At 44.4% G+C, this 18835-nt stretch overlaps 1 protein-coding gene across 1 annotated transcript in view; it reads left to right on the top strand.

Annotated features, from left to right (window-relative positions):
- The window catches only part of LOC123491416 (CD276 antigen-like), a 69717-nt gene extending 64635 nt beyond the window's left edge, over positions 1 to 5082 (top strand). The window contains exon 4 of the mRNA XM_045222135.1: positions 4297 to 5082. Coding sequence (XP_045078070.1) covers positions 4297 to 4484 — 188 coding nt within the window. The 3' untranslated portion in view covers positions 4485 to 5082. The remainder of the gene's footprint in view (positions 1 to 4296) is intronic.
- The last annotated feature ends 13753 nt before the right edge of the window (positions 5083 to 18835 follow it).

Below are 18835 nucleotides of genomic sequence, written 5' to 3'. Positions count from 1 at the left end.
TCAGGTGGGGTTGGAACGGGCAGACCCCCTCCAGGACGTCCTCTGGCCGCCAGCAGATTGTCCAAGCGGATGGCCATGTCCACCAGTTGATTGAAGGACAACATGGTGTCCCGGCAGGCTAGCTCCCTTCGGACGTCCTCCTGCAGATGGCACCGGAAGTGGTCGATGAGGGCCCGCTCGTTCCACCCGGACCCAGCTGCTAGAGTCCGGAACTCCAGGGCGAAGTCCTGCACAGTCCTCGTCCCCTGCCTCAGGTGGACCAGCCGCTCGCCCGCCTCTTTACCCTCGGGCGGGTGATCGAAGACAGCCCGAAAGAGGCGAGCGAACTCCCCGTAGTTGTCCAACACGGCTCCTCCTTCATTCCAAACTGCGTTGGCCCACTCCAGGGCTTTCCCTGAGAGGCAGGAGACGAGGGAAGACACCTTCTCCCGCTCCGATGGGGCCGGCCTGATGCTGGAATAGAAGAGATCCAGTTTGAGGAGGAATCCCTGGCAGAGAGCAGCTGTCCCGTCGAAATCCCGTGGTCGGGATATCTGGATCCCTCTGGGTGCTGGGGTGTGGGTGGCTGGATCCGGTCGCCCAGCTGGTCTCGACAGATCGGGTCCTCTCCTCTCCAGGTGTTGGACGACCTGGAGAACCCGATCCATCGCTTCCTTTGATTCTGTGATTTGAAGGAGTCAGACGCAGGAGTGTAAATCACAGAATACAGAGTTTATTCCGGAATACAGAGTTACGCAGAATAGCGTCAAACAGTCCAGTGTGCAAAACAGGCACACTGGAACAAAACAGGCACACAGGGAAAATATACCCCGGCAATACAAAATACACTGAGCTCAACCGAGCTACTCTCCTCACATTAAGCGATCACCCACAAGGACAAGGGGGCAGAGGGAACACTTATACACATACTAATGAGGGGATATGAACCAGGTGTGTGTAATAGACAAAACAAAACAAATGGAATGATGCGATGTGATGCGGCAATGGCTAGAAGGCCGGTGACGACGAACGCCGAAGCCTGCCCGAACAAGGAGAGGAGGCAGCTTAGGAGGAAGTCGTGACATTATGGGGTATTGTGTGTAGATTGCTGAGGAAAAACATGTATTTATTCAATTTTAGAATAAGGCTGTAACATAACAAAATGTGGAAAAAGTCAAGGGGTCTGAATACTTTCCGAAGGCACTGTATACAATTATCTGTAAGGACCCTTAGTCGAGCAGTGAATTTCAAACACAGATTCAACCACAAAGACCAAGGAGGTTTTTTCAGTGCCTCGCAAAGAATGGCACCTATTGGTAGATGGGTTAAAAAAGAAGCAGACATTGAATATCCCTTTAAGCATGGTGAAGTTATTAATTAAACTTTGGATGGTGTATCAAGACGTCCAGTCACTACAAAGATACAGGCGTCCTTCCTAACTCAGTTGCCGGAGAGGAAGGAAACCGCTCAGGGATTTCACCATGAGGCCAATGGTGACTTTAAAACAGTCACAGTGTTTAATTGCTGTGAATGGATAAAACTGAGGATGGATCAACAACATTGAAGTTACTCCACAATACTAACCTAATTGACAGAGTGAAAAGAAGGAAGCCTGTACAGAATAAAAAATATTTCAAAACATGCATCCCGTTTGCAACAAGGCACTAAAGTAAAAATGTGGCACAGAAAATAACTTTTTGTCCTCAACACAAAGTGTTCTGTTTGGAGCAAATCCAATACAACACATTACTGAATACCACTCTCCATATTTTCAAGCATAGTGGTGGCTGCATCATGTTATGGGTATGCTTGTAATTGTTAAGGACTGGGGAGTCTTTCAGGATAAAAGAGAAACAGAATGGAGCTAAGCACAGGCAAAGTCCTAGATGAAAACCTGGTTCAGTCTGCTTTCCACTAGACACTGGGAGATGGATTCACCTTTCAGCAGGACAATAACCCAAAACATACTGCCACATCTACACTGGAGTTGCTTACCAAGAAGACAGTGAATGTTTCTGAGTGACCGAGTTACAGTTTTAACTTAAATCTACTTGAAAATCTATGGAAAGACTTGAAAATGGTTGTCTAACAATGATCAACAACTAATGTGACCGAGCTTGAAGAATTTCGAAAAGAATAATGGTCAAACGTTGCACAGTCCATGTGTGCAAAGCTCTTAGAGACTTACCCAGAAAGACTCACAACTGTAATCACTGCCTAAGGTGATTCTACAAAGTATTGACTCAGGGGTGTGAATACTTATGTAAATTGATATTTCTGTATTTCATTTTCAATACATTTGCCAAAATGTCTAAATATATGTTTTCCCTTTGTCATTATGGTGGATTGTGTGTAGATGGGTGAGAGAAAACAATCTATTTCATTTTGAATTCAGGCTGTAACACAAAAAATGTGGAATAAGTCAAGGGGTATGAATACACTCTGAAGGCGCTGTACACAATATATATATATATATATATATATATATATATATATATATATATATATATATCAGTACCAGTCAAAAGTTTGGGCACACCTACTCATTCAAGGGTTTTTCTTTATTTTTACTATTTTCTACATTGTAGAATAATAGTGAAGACATCAAAACTATGAAATAACACACATAGAATCATGTAGTAAGGCTTAAACAAATCAAAATATATATTAAAATAGTCACCCTTTGCCTTGATGACAGCTTTGCACACTCTTAGCATTCTCTCAACCAGCTTCATGAGGTAGTCACCTGGAATGCATTTCAATTAACAGGTATGCGTTGTTAAAAGTTAATTTGTGGAATTTCTTTCCTTCTTAAAGCGTTTGAGCCAATCAGTTGTGTTGTGACAAGGTAGGGGGGTGGTATACAGAAGATAGCCCTAAGACATGAAGGTCAATCCGGAAAATGTCAAGAACTTTGAAAGTTTCTTCAAGTCCAGTCGCAAAAACCATCAAGCGCTATGATGAAACTGGCTCTCATGAGGACCGCCACAGGAAAGGAAGACCCAGAGTTACCTCTTCTGCAGAGGATAATCATTATAGTTACCAGCCTCAGAAATTGCAGCCCAAATAAATGCTTCACAGAGTTCAAGTAACAGACACATCTCAACATCAACTGTTCAGAGGAGACTGCGTGAATCAGGCCTTCATGGTCAAATTGCTGCAAAGAAACCACTACTAAAGGACACCAATAAGAAGAAGAGACTTGCTTGGTCTAAGAAACACAAGCAATGGACATTAGACCGGTGGAAATCTGTCCTTTGGTCTGATGAGTCCAAATTTGAGATTGTTGGTTCCAACCGCAGTGTCTTTGTGAGAAGCAGAGTAGGTGAACGGATGATCTCTGCATGTGTGGTTCCCACCTTGAAGCATGGAGGAGGAGGTGTGATTGTGTGGGGTGCTTTGCTAGTGACACCGTCTGTGATTTATTTAGAATTCAAGGCACACTTAACCAGCATGGCTACCACAGCATTCTGCAGCGATATGTCATCCCATCTGGTTTGCGCTTAGTGGGACTATAATTTGTTTAGCAACAGGACAATGACCCAACACACCTCCAGGCTGTGTAAGGACTATTTGACCAAGAAGGAGAGGGATGGAGAGCTGCATCAGATGACCTGGCCTCCACAATCACCCGACCTCAACCCAATTGAGATGGTTTGGGATTAGTTGGACCGCAGGGTGAAGGAAAAGCAGCCAACAAGTACTCAGCATATGTGGGAACTCCTTCAAGATTGTTGGAAAAGCATTCCAGGTGAAGCTGGTTGAGAGAATGCCAAGAGTGTGCAAAGCTGTCATCAAGGCAAAGGGTGGTTACTTTGAAGAATCTCAAATCTCAAATATATTTTGATTTGTTTAACACTTTTTTGTTACTTCATGATTCAATATGTGTTATTTCATAGTTTTGATGTCTTCACTATTAGTCTACAATGTAGTAAATAGTCAAAATAAAGAAAAAGCCTTGAATGAGTAGGTGTGTCCAAACTTTTGACTGGTACTGTACATTCAAACAATACCTTAGAACCATATAATACATTGACTATGGTAGATGAAGGAACAAATCTATCTTTTCAGACTGTCAGAGTATTTATCTGGTCATTGTGGCAGTGTATTATGTATGTTGTTTTTAACAGTGTGTTATACTGTATGTGAAAATGTGATTGTATTGTAAATTATATTTTAATGTTTAAGTACTCCTGGAAGATTAGTCCAAATGAGGACTAAAATAGATCCTAATAAAATCAAATATATTATATTACTGCATTCTTCAGGGTGGATATATACTGGGTGTTTAATAATTTGTTCTGTTTGTGTCAACAGTGTCAAGCAGTAGAAACCATGACGACTGTCCCAGAGACAGATCTACACTGCTGTTGTTTTTCATCCCTGCAGGAGTCCTGGTCATCGTCCTCATAGTTCTTTACTTACGACACAAACGGACAAGGAAAGCCACATATACATCACAAAATATGGCAGAAATAACTGGGCGTGAACAAACTTGTGACTAGAACACTAATCCTATAGTGGCAAAGACATCCAACTGCGATTCGGACGCCTCACCTCCTAGCCCCAGTACACCCTGAAGTTTAAGGGACTCGTTGTTCGTTCTCTGCCAAGTCCATAGTGTGTTTCTGGTCTAGTAGTCTCATGTTATCATCCTTCCTGGACCTGAGAAAGCTGGAAATCAAGTTGGCAGTCTGGCAGTAACCATGAATCACAGTTTTCATTTCGAAACTAGATGACTAGGAAAGAAACTAGACACAAAGCTGCTATTGAGATCCTCATTACAGACCTGAGGGGTTAGCAATCTGATAGCTGTGGTGGGAGATGAAACTAGCAACATTCCAGAGCAGTGTTTATGGGAAACGAGTGAATGAATGGACAACAGCAAGTAGACATAAATACCAAATGGAACCCTATTCCCTATATAGTGCACTACTTTTGACCAGAGCCCTATGGCATAACCTGTTTTCCAGAGCAGGAGAAATGCCATTTACCATTTGTTCGTTAGACATTTGTTCACAATGTTTTCATTTATTTTCCTGTGTACAGTGCATTCGTTAAGTATTCAGACCCCTCGACTTTTCCCACATTTTCTTACGTTACAGGCTTATTTTCCTCATCAATCTACACCCCATAATGACAAAGCGAAAACAGGTTTTTAGAAATGTTGGCAAATGTATTAAAAAACATACCTTATTTACATAAGTATTCAGACCCTTTGATATGAGACTCGAAATTGAGTTCAGGTGCATCCTGTTTCCATTGATCATCCTTGAGATGTTTCTACAACTTGATTGGAGTCCACCTGTAGTACATTCACTTGATTGGACATGATTTGCCAAAAGGCACCTAAAGGACTCTCAGTCCATGAGAAACATTTACATATTTACATTTTAGTCATTTAGCAGACGCTCTTATCCAGAGCGACTTACAGGAGCAATTAGGGTTAAGTGCCTTGCTCAAGGGCACATTTACGTCATTTAGCAGACGCTCTTATCCAGAGCGACTCACAAATTGGTGCATTCACCCTATAGCCAGTGGGATAACCACTTTACAATTTTTTTGGGGGGGGGGTAGAAGGATTACTTTATCCTATCCCAGGTATTCCTTAAAGAGGTGGGGTTTCAAATGTCTCCGGAAGGTGGTGAGTGACTCCGCTGTCCTGGCGTCGTGAGGGAGCTTGTTCCACCATTGGGGTGCCAGAGCAGCGAACAGTTTTGACTGGGCTGAGCGGGAACTATGCTTCCGCAGAGGAAGGGGAGCCAGCAGGCCAGAGGTGGATGAACGCAATGCCCTCGTTTGGGTGTAGGGACTGATCAGAGCCCGAAGGTACAGAGGTGCCGTTCCCCTCACTGCTCCATAGGCAAGCACCATGGTCTTGTAACGGATGCGAGCTTCAACTGGAAGCCAGTGGAGTGTGCGGAGGAGGGGGTGACGTGAGAGAACTTGGGAAGGTTGAACACCAGACGGGCTGCGGCATTCTGGATGAGTTGTAGGGGTTTAATGGCACAGGCAGGGAGGCCAGCCAACAGCGAGTTGCAGTAGTCCAGACGGGAGATGACAAGTGCCTGGATTAGGACCTGTGCCGCTTCCTGTGTAAGGCAGGGTCGTACTCTCCGAATGTTGTAGAGCATGAACCTGCAGGAGCGGGTCACCGCCTTGATGTTAGCGGAGAACGACAGGGTGTTGTCCAGGGTCACGCCAAGGCTCTTCGCACTCTGGGAGGAGGACACAACGGAGTTGTCAACCGTGATGGCGAGATCATGGAACGGGCAGTCCTTCCCCGGGAGGAAGAGCAGCTCCGTCTTGCCAGGGGTTCAGCTTGAGGTGGTGATCCGTCATCCATACTGATATGTCTGCCAGACATGCAGAGATGCGATTCGCCACCTGGTTATCAGAAGGGGGAAAGGAGAAGATTAGTTGTGTATCGTCAGCGTAGCAATGATAGGAGAGGCCATGTGAGGATATGACAGAGCCAAGTGACTTGGTGTATAGGGAGAAAAGGAGAGGGCCTAGAACTGAGCCCTGGGGACACCAGTGGTGAGAGCACGTGGTGCGGAGACAGCTTCTCGCCACGCCACTTGGTAGGAGCGACCGGTCAGGTAGGACGCAATCCAGGAGTGAGCCGCGCCGGAGATGCCCAGCTCGGAGAGGGTGGAGAAGAGGATCTGATGGTTCACAGTATCAAAGGCAGCAGACAGGTCTAGAAGGACAAGAGCAGAGGAGAGAGAGTTAGCTTTAGCAGTGCGGAGAGCCTCCGTGACACAGAGAAGAGCAGTCTCAGTTGAATGACCAGTCCTGAAACCTGACTGGTTTGGACAGGGACGGCTTGTTCAATAGGGCGATATGGGCGACGCACTGCCAAACGGGAAAAGGAAGGGATTTTTTTCTAATCAATTATAAAAAAAAATAAAAAAATATATTTTTTTTTATAAATTTATAAAAAATTATATCACGGCAACAGCAGTTATCAGTGTTCACGTCTGATCTGCCAGCCACTAAATGTCAAATCAGGCTAAAGTAGTGCTTCAAATGGCCCTCGCTCGTTTTTGGGCGATTTCAGTCAGGTTGAAAATCGCCCAGAAGTCTCTCATAGCCTGTCATGTAAAATCTATTTTTTTCACATTTCAAAGCTTTCAATACATTCTCTATGGGTGTCTGTGTGCATGCACTTACGCGCTTTCGTCATACGTGACGTAACGTTGAACGTAACTAAGACAATGGCGGCTATCAGCGTCTATGTTGCGACCTGCAGTGTGGCGTTATTTTATGTTTTTAATTTGTAGACTTAGTTTACAAACATTCTGCAAACATTCTGCTTTGGACTGATCTTCGGTTTTGGACTGATCTTGTTGATCGTGTACATACCCGCTACGAACGGACTAAATAATGAAAACGCTGCTGGCAGAGAGGTGGAGCCGGCCACCTTCACCCTGGTCAGAGCGGACCGCGATCCTGGTAAGAGAGCGACTGTACCCCGACATTGAACTGCTTTCTGTGTCATTGAACCTTACTATTGTTGATAAAACAAGTTTACTGGAGAACGGAGAAAAAGTAGAGACTTTTGGACAAGGTGGATAATTGTATAATATAAGGCAGTTTATTCAGAGGTAAAGATATCTGCAATCGCGTTCACGGACCCGTTCGTCAAACTCTTAGGGAGCTATAAATCAAGCCCCATTACTTACCATATCAGATAAGAGAAATTGCTGCAGCTACATATATTTTACATCCTGGCCCTACATAGTTCACTATTTGCATCACTTACCAAAATATTACATGTGGTCATATATGCTTGGAAAGTGGAGATGCCATAGAACGTCAAAAAAGTAAACATTGCTGGAGACACATTGCGTTTGCTAGCGAAGAGATTTGTTGTGGCAAATGAACTTGGGCTGGGAATTGCCAGGAACCTCACGATAAGATATATGCATCAGCATTGCGTAGTCTCATGATTCTATACGTATTGCGATTCGATACTGTGATTTTATTGCGCACCATATGTCTGTTGCAGAGGGATCAGAAAGCCATGAGAACGAGTTTTGATCAGTCATGGAAATAAAAGTGCTGAAAACAAATTGGCTCCCAATGTGAAAAGATTGAGAACAAGCTATGAAGGAACAATAATGGTGTTTTGGTGCAGGTACAGCCAACTAGCGCTAAAATATTGCGATATTGTCAATACAGTATATCGTAAAGTATCACTATGTAACTCGATTTCTTTTCACCCCAATCCCTCAAATTAACGGTAAATAACTGAATTGTTTGCCCCACATTTAGCTAAGATGATTAGCTAGCCAGCTAAAATGTTTTATTTAGTTAGCGGTCGCATCTACAATAGTTTACTGTCAATAACATGTCTCCAAAAATGACGTGGTGTCTCCAATTGTGTTGACATTTTACAATTGCAATGCGCATCCATGAGTATCCACTTTCTGTAGCTCAGCTGGTAGAGCATGGTGCTTGTAACGCCAAGGTAGTGGGTTCGATCCCGGGACCACCCATACACAAAAATGTATGCACGCATGACTGTAAGTCGCTTTGGATAAAAGCGTCTGCTAAATGGCATATTATTATTATTATTATTATCTGAAGAGAGCCCCAAACATTGTGTGCAGACATTTTATGCAATAAATGAAGTAGGTTTCAATCTAGTAGTTCTGATCTTCTGATTGGTCCTGATGAGTTGGGCGAGGTCCCCTCCAGGCTACTGTCACTGTTGCATTGGCTCTGAGTCGGGTTCTCTGTCTTCAAATGTTCAGCCTAAGAGAGGGATTTTTGTGTGTGTGTGTGTGTGTGTGTGTGTGTGTTTAACAGTGATGATGTGTGTGTGTGTGTGTGTTTAACAGTGATGATGTGTGTGTGTGTGTGTGTTTGTGTGTGTGTGTCCTCAGAGCAAGAACTCGTGAGTTGGAAGAACTGAGAGGCCTATGGCGTGGGTGTTGTCCTTGGCCACCTGCTGACAAGGCTGACAAGATAGGACCCTTTTGTCCATTGTTATTGGATAGGAACATAACTTATAACCAGCTCCTGACCTAAATAGATCTTAGCACAACATTTTACTCAACATATCATATTCCATATTCACTATAACAAATATATTTACTACGACATTAGCAAGAACCGCCACATCCTCAGCCGGCTAATCCAGTGTGTGAAGTTTTGCGGAGTGTTTGAGTTAGCTTTGCGAGGCAAAGATGAAACTGAGGGCTCCACCAACCCTGGTAAGCCAACACTTTTGAGATCAGTCAATAAATGCTTCTGGTATTGACTTATATGCTGCCCCTGTCTTCATGTTGTTGCTGGACATATCTTTTTTTAAATGTGTGTAGGTCACCTAAATCATCAGAAAAATTGCCCCTCCTGAGAATTTTTTCAGGAGCCGCCACTGGGTTTGGATCAAGAAGGTCATTCTGAGAGAGATAGCAAGAGAGTTGGCTAAAGACGGCACGCTCAATAGTTTTGGAAAGAAAAGAAAGAAGGGATACTGGTCTGTAGTTGTTGACATCAGTGGGATCGAGTGTTGGTTTTTTGAGAAGGGGAGCAACTCTCGCTCTCTTGAAGACGGAAGGGACATGGCCAGCGGTCAAGGATGAGTTGATCAGCGAGGTGAGGTAGGGGAGAAGGTCACCGGAGATGGTCTGGAGAAGAGAGGAGGGGATGGGGTCAAGCGGGCAGGTTGTTGGGCGGCCTGCAGTCACAAGTCGCAGGATTTTATCTGGAGAGAGAGGGGAGAAAGAAGTCAAAGCATAGGGTAGGGCAGTGTGAGTAGGACCAGCAGTGTCATTAGACTTAACAAACGAGGATCGGATGTCGTCAACCTTCTTTTCAAAGTGGTTGACTGAAGTCATCCACAGAGAGAGAGGAGGGGGGGAGGATTCAGCAGGGAGGAAAATGTGGCAAAGAGCTTCCTAGGGTTAGAGGCAGATGCTTGGAATTTAGAGTGGTAGAAAGTGGCCTTAGCAGCAGAAACAGATGAAGAAAATGTAGAGAGGAGGGAGTGAAAAGATGCCAGGTCGGCAGGGAGTTTAGTTTTCTTCCATTTCCGCTCCGCTGCCCGGAGCTCTGTTCTGTGAGTTCGCAATGAGTCATCAAGCCACGGAGCTGGAGGGGAGGACCGAGCCGGCCGGGAGGATAGGGGACACAGAGAGTCAAAGGATGCAGAAAGGGAGGAGAGGAGGGTTGAGGAGGCAGAATCAGGAGATTGGAGGGAGAAGGATTGAGCAGAGGGAAGAGATGATAGGATGGAAGAGGAGAGAGTAGTGGGAGAGAGAGAGCGAAGGTTGCGGCGGCGCATTACCATCTGTGTAGGGGGCAGAGTGAGTAGTGTGGGAGGAGAGCGAGAGAGAAAAGGAAACAAAGTAGTGGTCGGAGACATGGAGGGGAGTTGCAGTGAGATTAGTAGAAGAGCAGCATCTAGTAAAGATGAGGTCAAGCGTATTGCCTGCCTTGTGAGTAGGGGGGGACGGTGAGAGGGTGAGGTCAAAAGAGGAGAGGAGTGGAAAGAAGGAGGCAGAGAGAAATGAGTCAAATGTGGACATAGGGAGGTTGAAATCCCCCAAACTGTGAGGGGTGAGCCATCCTCAGGAAAGGAACTTATCAAGGCGTCAAGCTCATTGATGAACTCTCCAAGGGAACCTGGAGGGCGATAGATGACGAGGATATTAAGCTTAAATGGGCTACTGACTGTGACAGCATGGAATTCAAATGAGGAGATAGACAGATGGGTTAGGGGAAAAATTGAGAATGTCCACTTGGGAGAGATGAGGATTCCTGTGCCACCACCCCTCTGACCAGATGCTCTCGGGGTATGCGAGAACACATGGTCAGACGAGGAGAGAGCAGTAGGAGTAGCAGTGTTTTCAGTGGTAATCCATGTTTCCGTCAGCGCCAGGAAGTCGAGGGACTGGAGATTAGCATAGGCTGGGATGAAGTCAGCTTTGTTGGCAGCAGAACGGCAGTTCCAGAGGCTGCCTGAGACCTGGAACTCCAGGTGTGGGGTGCGTGCAGGGACCACCAGGTTAGAGAGGCAGCAGCCACGCGGTGTGGGGGCGTTTGTGTAGCCTGTGCAGAGAGGAGAGAACAGGGATAGGCAGAGGCATAGTTGACAGGCTGTAGCAAATGGCTACAATAATGCAGAGGAGATCGGAATGAAATGAACTAAACATCTGGGAGAGTAGAGAGCAGGGCCTCCCTCACCAAAAAACTTCTACCTCAGAAACTATAATTGTTTCACTGAACCACCCGAACAAAAACTCTACCAACTTCCACCTTTAGAAATCAGAATTGTTGTGAACCACAGCGGTTCAATGTTTAAAGGAATAGACTCAACCCACTTTATTCAGCTAGCTAACTATGACACCATAGCTAACTAGCATGCTAGCATCCAATAACACACAGTTTAGCACCAACACTTGGTCACAACAAACCACCAATAGTGTGTTAACACACTAAGCAGATAATTCGTGTCCGTGTCTAGTTCCTTTCATAACGCAGCAATAATTAACGTTGGCTATGTAGCACAAATATATTGTATTTAGCTACTACAGTACAGTTAGCTGGTCGTGTTGGCTAGCTAGCAATGGCCACTGTGTTGACCTTGTTTGAAGAACGGCTAGCTAGCTAGCTTCGTGCTACCCCCGGCACCGTCGAAAAACAATGCCAACCTACAGTAACTACCCACAACAGCCCACGATGCCTAGCTATGACGCCATAGCTAACTAGCATGCGAGCATCCAATAACACACAGTTTAGCACCAATACTTGGTTACAACAAACTACCAAGAGTGTGTTAACACACTAAACAGATAATTCATGTCCGTGTCTAGTTCCTTTCATAACGCAGCAAAAGTTAAACGTTGGCTAGCTAGCACATTAACATTGGAAACAACTCTCCACCGTTGCACTAAACAGATAATTACCAATAAACGTTACCGGTAGCTACCCGCTAGCTAGCTAGCATACCAAGAGTGTGTTAACACACTAAACAGATAATTCATGTCCGTGTCTAGTTCCTTTCATAACGCAGCAAAAATTAAACGTTGGCTAGCTAGCACATTAACATTGGAAACAACTCTCCACCGTTGCACTAAACAGATAATTACCAATAAACGTTACCAGTAGCTACCCGCTAGCTAGCTAGCCTCGTGCTTCGCCGGGCTCCGCCGTAAACAATACTTACCTACAATAATTACCTACGGAAACCTACAATAACTAGATTAGATAGAGAGCCAAGGTGCTTAGCTCTCTATTCCAGCTCTTATAGTAAATCAAACGAATAGAGAGTTCTAGTGGTGCCTTCAGAGCGTAGCCAGCCAGCTCCCAGTGCACTCAAAGTGACCTGGGAACTCAAAGTGGTTGAGTTGGGAACTCAAAGAAACAAGATTCTCTGGTCTGATGAAATTCTCTGGTCTCTGGTCTGATGAAACCAAGATTGAACTCTTTGGCCTGAATGCCAAGCGTCACATCTGGAGGAAACCTGGCACCATCCCTACGGTGAAGTATGGTGGTGGCAGCATAATGCTGTGGGGATGTTTTTCAGCAGCAGGAAATGGGAGACTAGTCTGGAAAGAGGGAAAGATGAACGGAGCAAAGTACAGAGAGATCCTTGATGAAAATCTGCTCCACAGCGCTCAGGACCTCAGACTGGAGCAAAGGTTCACCTTCCAACAGGACAACGACCCAAAGCACACAGCCAAGACAATGCAGGAGTGGCTTTGGGACAAGTCTCTAAATGTCCTTGAGTGGCCCAGCCAGAGCCCGAACCCGATTGAAAATCTCTGGAGAGACCTGAAAATAGCTGTGCACCGACGCTCCCCATCCAACCTGACAGTGCTTGAGAGGATCTGCAGAGAAGAATGGGAGAAACTTCCCAAAAACAGGTGTGCCAAGCTTCTAGCGCCATACCCAAGAAGACTTGAGGCTGTAATCGCTGCCAAAGGTGCTTCAACAAAGTACTGAGTAAAGGGTCTGAATACTTTTGTAAATGTTTTATTTCCGTTTTTTATTTTTAATACATTTGTGGTATTGTGTGTAGATTAATGAGAGAGAAAAAATAACTATTTCATTTTAGAATAAGGCTGGAACGTAACAAAATGTGGAAAAAGTCAAGGGTTCTGAATACTTCCCGAATGCACTGCATACTGGGGTTGAAGGGAACATACATCTGAAACAATGAACATGGGAAATAATTACATGACTTGTTTTACTAGCTTTGTCGTTTAATTTTTAATATTTTTCGTTATTGTTAACTTTTACTTACGTAGATATTCAATTATTGCTAATACATTTTCTTTAGATAAGTATTCAACCCCCTGAGTCAATACATGTTAGAATCACCTTTGGCAGCGATTACAGCTGTGAGCTTTGCATACCTGGATTGTAATTTTGAGTAGAGCAGACGTCTCCATATTTTTTTATTAGCTGCATGTGTAACGTAACTCCACCAGTCCTATTTATGATATCATTAACAAAGATTATACCTTTTTTAAACATGTTTTCTAAAAAATATTGGTTATGTATTAGTATATTTGAGTTTAACCATAATATTTGTTGTAATATTTGTTCTGTGTTTTCTGGTGGATTAAACTGAAATTGCAACCAACCTTCTATGGCTTGTTTTAAAAATAGCAATATAGATTTTTTTCTTCTTCAATAACCAAAAGTGATGGGTTGTAATCTGTTTAAAGGGAAAAAGGACATTCTGGAACATGGGGTGAGACATTCTTACTAATCGGCTTTTCACGCCGATTTACTCATAACTGTAACTAGGCCACTCAGTGTGAAACCAGACACCGTAATACATGGATTCAGCCAGAGGTTAGTAAACAACAGTAATGAGTGTCTGACTTGTCTTTAGCCAGGCAATAGTCTCCCTAGAGTCTAGACCAGGGCTGTCCAACTCATTCCTTGTGTCTGCTAGTTTAATTTAGTGTCCAATTTAAGACCTAAAGTACCAGGGGTGTATTCATTACGCTAATTCTGTTGCAAAACATTGTCTGTTGCAAAACTTTTTTTGCAACAGAAATCGTTTACTCCAAATGTTTTGCAACTTAAACCAGTTTCTATTAGACAAATGCAGCTAGGTTCCTCCCCGTTTTTTGTTCCGTTTTGCTTCCATTTTGGTTCTTAAATGGTAAATGTTTTGCGTCGCAAAGACGTAATGAATACACCCCAGGTGAGGGGGAGTTCATAATTAAGGGTGGAGTGAAAACCTGCAGACACTCTGCCCTCCACAGAATGAGTTTGACACCTGTGATCTAGACAAGCCAGGTGGCATCCCACAATGTTACCAGTTGCCTTAGGTCTGGTATGTCAGACTAGACAGGGGACTTTTACATCAGCCTACAATGGCCAACATGTCACCACCTGGTGGTGAAAAAGAGAAGTCACAGGCTTGAGTCTCCCACAAAAAAAACAAATCCATAAAAGTCTCCCTTTGTCTTTACATGCATCTACATAAGTTATTACAGGCCGGTACTTTGTAATGATATATGGGAACTATGTAAACCTACACTGGAATTACACTGTACTGCATACATACACACTGTACTTTTTAAATGACTTTACATGGTCAGACCGATGACACCAAACAACACTAAAGTTTGTTTACATGTTTATTTTTTAGTTGTCTGGTAAAAGCAGACAGAAAAGGAGACCTTTAGATAGTCTTTAAGGGTCCTGTCTGTCTGTACGGAGAGCCTGAGATACAAGTTGCCCCTGACCACAGATCTATACTTAACAAATATATAAACGCAAACCTGTAAAGTGTTGGTCCCATTTTTCATGAGCTGAAATAAAAGATCCCCGAAATTTTCCATATGCACAAAAAGCTTATTTCCCCACCTTGTGCTGGGGACAAAAGGTCACTCTAAAATGTGCAATTTGGTCACAACACAATGCCACAGAAGTCTCACGTTTAAGGGAGCGTGGAATTGGCATGCTGACTGCAGGACTGTCCAACAGAGCCGCCTCCAACATTGTTTTAAGAGAATTTGGCAGTACATCCAACCGACCTCACAAACGCAGACCACGTGTAACCATGCCAGCCCAGGAAACTCCACATCCGGCTTATTCACCTGCGGGATCGTCTGAGGAGAGGGGTGCTCAGGAGTATTTATGTCTGTTATACAGCCCTTTTGTGGGGAAAAACTCATTCTGATTGGCTGGCCCTCCCAGGCTGCACCACCGCCGTTATGTGAAATCCATTGATTTGGGACGAATGAGTCTATTTCAATTGACTGATTTCCTTCTATAAACTCAGTCAAAATCTTTGAAATTGTTGCAAGTTGCGTTTTATATTTTTGTTCAGTATAGGATCAGATTACCCTCCATTAATCATTATGGGGGGAGGACACATAACTGACTTAATATCAGTGTCCATGGGTAACTATATCCCTCTTGTCAATTGGAACAGATCTAGGATCATCTTATCCTCCATTCAACATACCCTGATCCTATAGCAGGCCTTAGAACAGTGTCTAGTGGCATCTTCAACCCCGTCCCCCTCGGTTGCACAATCCCAGTAACTTCCCGAACGTTCCCTGGTTGCAGAATTCCTGCTTGTGCTCTCCTCATTTCAGTAATCTTCCAAACCAGGATTCCTGGAAAACCTGGGAATTTTGGGGGAAAGTTACCGGAATTGTGCAACCCTAGTCTGTAGTTATTGCACTGTTGTAACATAACTTTACGCCGGCTCGCTAACGTCCGACCTACAGAACGCTGGCTCAGCAATAACATAACAGGTGTCATAAAACAGTCGTGACAGCTAATGCTATGTATATGACCACTGACTTTATAACCTCCTGTCATGACCCTAACCCAGATTTGAGGTCAGCTACTTGGCTAGAGTTACTGTAGATATTGCAGCGACTTTAAACCAACACCGAGCAACCCCTTCAAGGGGATTGGATCTCTTGGCGTAACGGCAAAGCTGTTGGGTTGACAGTCCCTGGACCCAGGTTCGAGTCCTGGTCAGGGCTACTCCCAAATTCCCTACAATATCCTAGATCAAGCTAATGTGCTAACCTAAACAGTGGTTTGTGTCATAACCGGGATAAATCAGGGGACATACAGTGCATTCGGAAAGTATTCAGACCCCTTGACTTTTTCCCACATTTTGTTACGTTACAGCCGTATTCAAAAATGTATTAAATTGTTATTTTTCTCATTAATCTACACACAATACCCCATAATGACACAGCGAAAACAGATTTTTAGAAATGTTTGCTAATGTATTACAAATAAAAAACAGACATACCTTATTTACATAAGTATTCAGACCCTTTTCTATGAGACTCGAAATTGAGCTCAGGTGCATCCTGTTTCCATTGATCTTCCTTGAGATGTTTCTACAACTTGATTGGAGTCCACCTGTGGTAAATTAAATTGATTGGACATGATTTGGAAAGGCACACACCTGTCTATATAAAAGGTCCCACATTTGACAGTGCATGTCAGAGCAAAAACCAAGCCATGAGGTCGAAGGTATTGTCCGTAGAGCTCCGAGACAGGATTGTGTCAAGGCACAGATCTGGGGAAGGGTACCGAAAAATTTCTGCAGAATTAAAAGGTCCCCAAGAACACAGTGGCCTCCATCATTCTTAAATGGAAGAAGTTTGGAACCACCAAGACTCTTCCTAGAGCTGGCCGCCCAGCCACACTGAGCAATCGGGGAGAAGGTCACTCTGACAGAGCTCCAGAGTTCCTCTGAGGAGATGGGAGAACATTCCAGAAGGACAACCATCTCTGCAGCATTCCACCAATCAGGCCTTTATGGTAGAGTGGCCAGACAGAAGTCACTCCTCAGTAAAAGGCACATGACAGCCCGCTTGGAGTTTGCCAAAAGGCACCTAAAGGACTCTCAGACCATGAGAAGCAAGATTATCTGGTCTGATGAAACCAAGATTGAACTCTTTGGCCTGAATGCCAAACGTCATGTCTGGAGGAAACCTGGCACCATCCCTATGGTGAAGCATGGTGGTGGTAGCATCATGCTGTGGGGATGTTTTTCAGCGGCAGGGACTGGGAGACTAGTCAGGATCGAGGGAAAGATGAACAGAGCAAAGTACAGAGAGATCCTTGCGCTCAGGACCTTATACTGGGGAGAATGTTGACCTTCCAACAGGACAACAACCCTAAGCACACAGCCAAGACAATGCAGGGGTGGCTTCAGGACAAGTCTCTGAATGTCCTTGAGTGGCCCAGCCAGAGCCCGGACTTGAACCCTTTCGAACATCTCTGGAGAGACCTGAAAATATCTGTGCAGCGAAGCTCCCCATCCAACCTGACAAGAGCTTGAGAGGATCTGCAGAGAAGAATGGGAGAAACTCCCCAAATACAGGTGTGCCAAGCTTGTAGCATCATACCCAAGAAGACTTGAGGCTGTAAATTGCTGCCAAAAGGTGCTTCAAAGTACTGAGTAAAAGGTCTGAATACTTACAGTATGTAAATGTGATATTTCTGTTTTATTTTTTATAAAAATGTGTAAAAACAAAAAAACTGTTTTTGCTTTGTCATTTTGAGGTATTGTGTGTAGATGGATGGAATTAAAAACTATTTAATGAATTTTAGAATAAGGCTGTAAAGTAACAAAATGTGGAAAAGGTCAGGGGGTGTGAATATTTTCCGAATACACTGAGCTGTGTCTACTGGTTCCTATATGAGCATGGGGGAATCACTGAGCTGTGTCTACTGGTTCCTATATGAGCATGGGGGGAATCACAGAGCTGTGTCTACTGGTTCCTATATGAGCATGGGGGTGGGGGGAATCACTGAGCTGTGTCTACTGGTTCCTATATGAGCATGGGGGGAATCACTGAGCTGTGTCTACTGGTTCCCTATATGAGCATGGGGGGAATCACTGAGCTGTGTCTACTGGTTCCTATATGAGCATGGGGGAATCACAGAGCTGTGTCTACTGGTTCCTATATGAGCATGGGGGGAATCACAGAGCTGTGTCTACTGGTTCCTATATGAGCATGGGGGGAATCACAGAGCTGTGTCTACTGGTTCCTATATGAGCATGGGGGGAATCACTGAGCTGTGTCTACTGGTTCCTATATGAGCATGGGGGGAATCACTGAGCTGTGTCTACTGGTTCCTATATGAGAATGGGGGGGGGGAATCACAGAGCTGTGTCTACTGGTTCCTATATGAGGCATGGGGGAATCACAGAGCTGCGTCTACTGGTTCCTATATGAGCATGGGGGAGAATCACAGAGCTGTGTCTACTGGTTCCTATATGAGAATGGGGGGAATCACAGAGCTGTGTCTACTGGTTCCTATATGAGCATGGGGGGGTCACTGAGCTGTGTCTACTGGTTCCTATATGAGCATGGGGGAATCACAGAGCTGTGTCTACTGGTTCCTATATGAGAATGGGGGGAGAATCACTGAGCTGTGTCTACTGGTTCCCTATATGAGCATGGGGGGGAGAATCACAGAGCTGTGTCTACTGGTTCCTATATGAGAATGGGGGGAATCACATGCAGGAAAGCGGTTCGGAGCATTTCATGACCATCTAGGGGCTGAAACCTAACGTTTTATTTAACCAGCGAAGTCACTTTAAGCTTTACTACTTGCCTTTTCAGGCACATCTTCCCCATTTATTTAAAATGTATGATTTAGGCAGAGGTCACAGAGTTAGGGATTTGCCTGTGAAGTTAGGATTCAACCCTGTGAGGATAACGACAGAAATGACTTGGTGCATTCCATGACCAATAGAGAATAACAACCCTTAAGGCCTTGGCGCCAGTGGCTAAGGGGGGAGAACCGCAAAAATCCTTATTCGAAACAAAACAAAGTGTTTCCTTAAACACTGTCTATATCATTTAAAGAAGGCAAAAACACATGCAGA

This window comes from Coregonus clupeaformis, chromosome 8 (genome assembly GCF_020615455.1).
Source record: "Coregonus clupeaformis isolate EN_2021a chromosome 8, ASM2061545v1, whole genome shotgun sequence".
Lineage (NCBI taxonomy): Eukaryota > Metazoa > Chordata > Actinopteri > Salmoniformes > Salmonidae > Coregonus > Coregonus clupeaformis.
The sequence above is the reverse complement of the archived record's forward strand: the minus strand, read 5'-3'. Positions and strand labels throughout refer to the sequence as shown.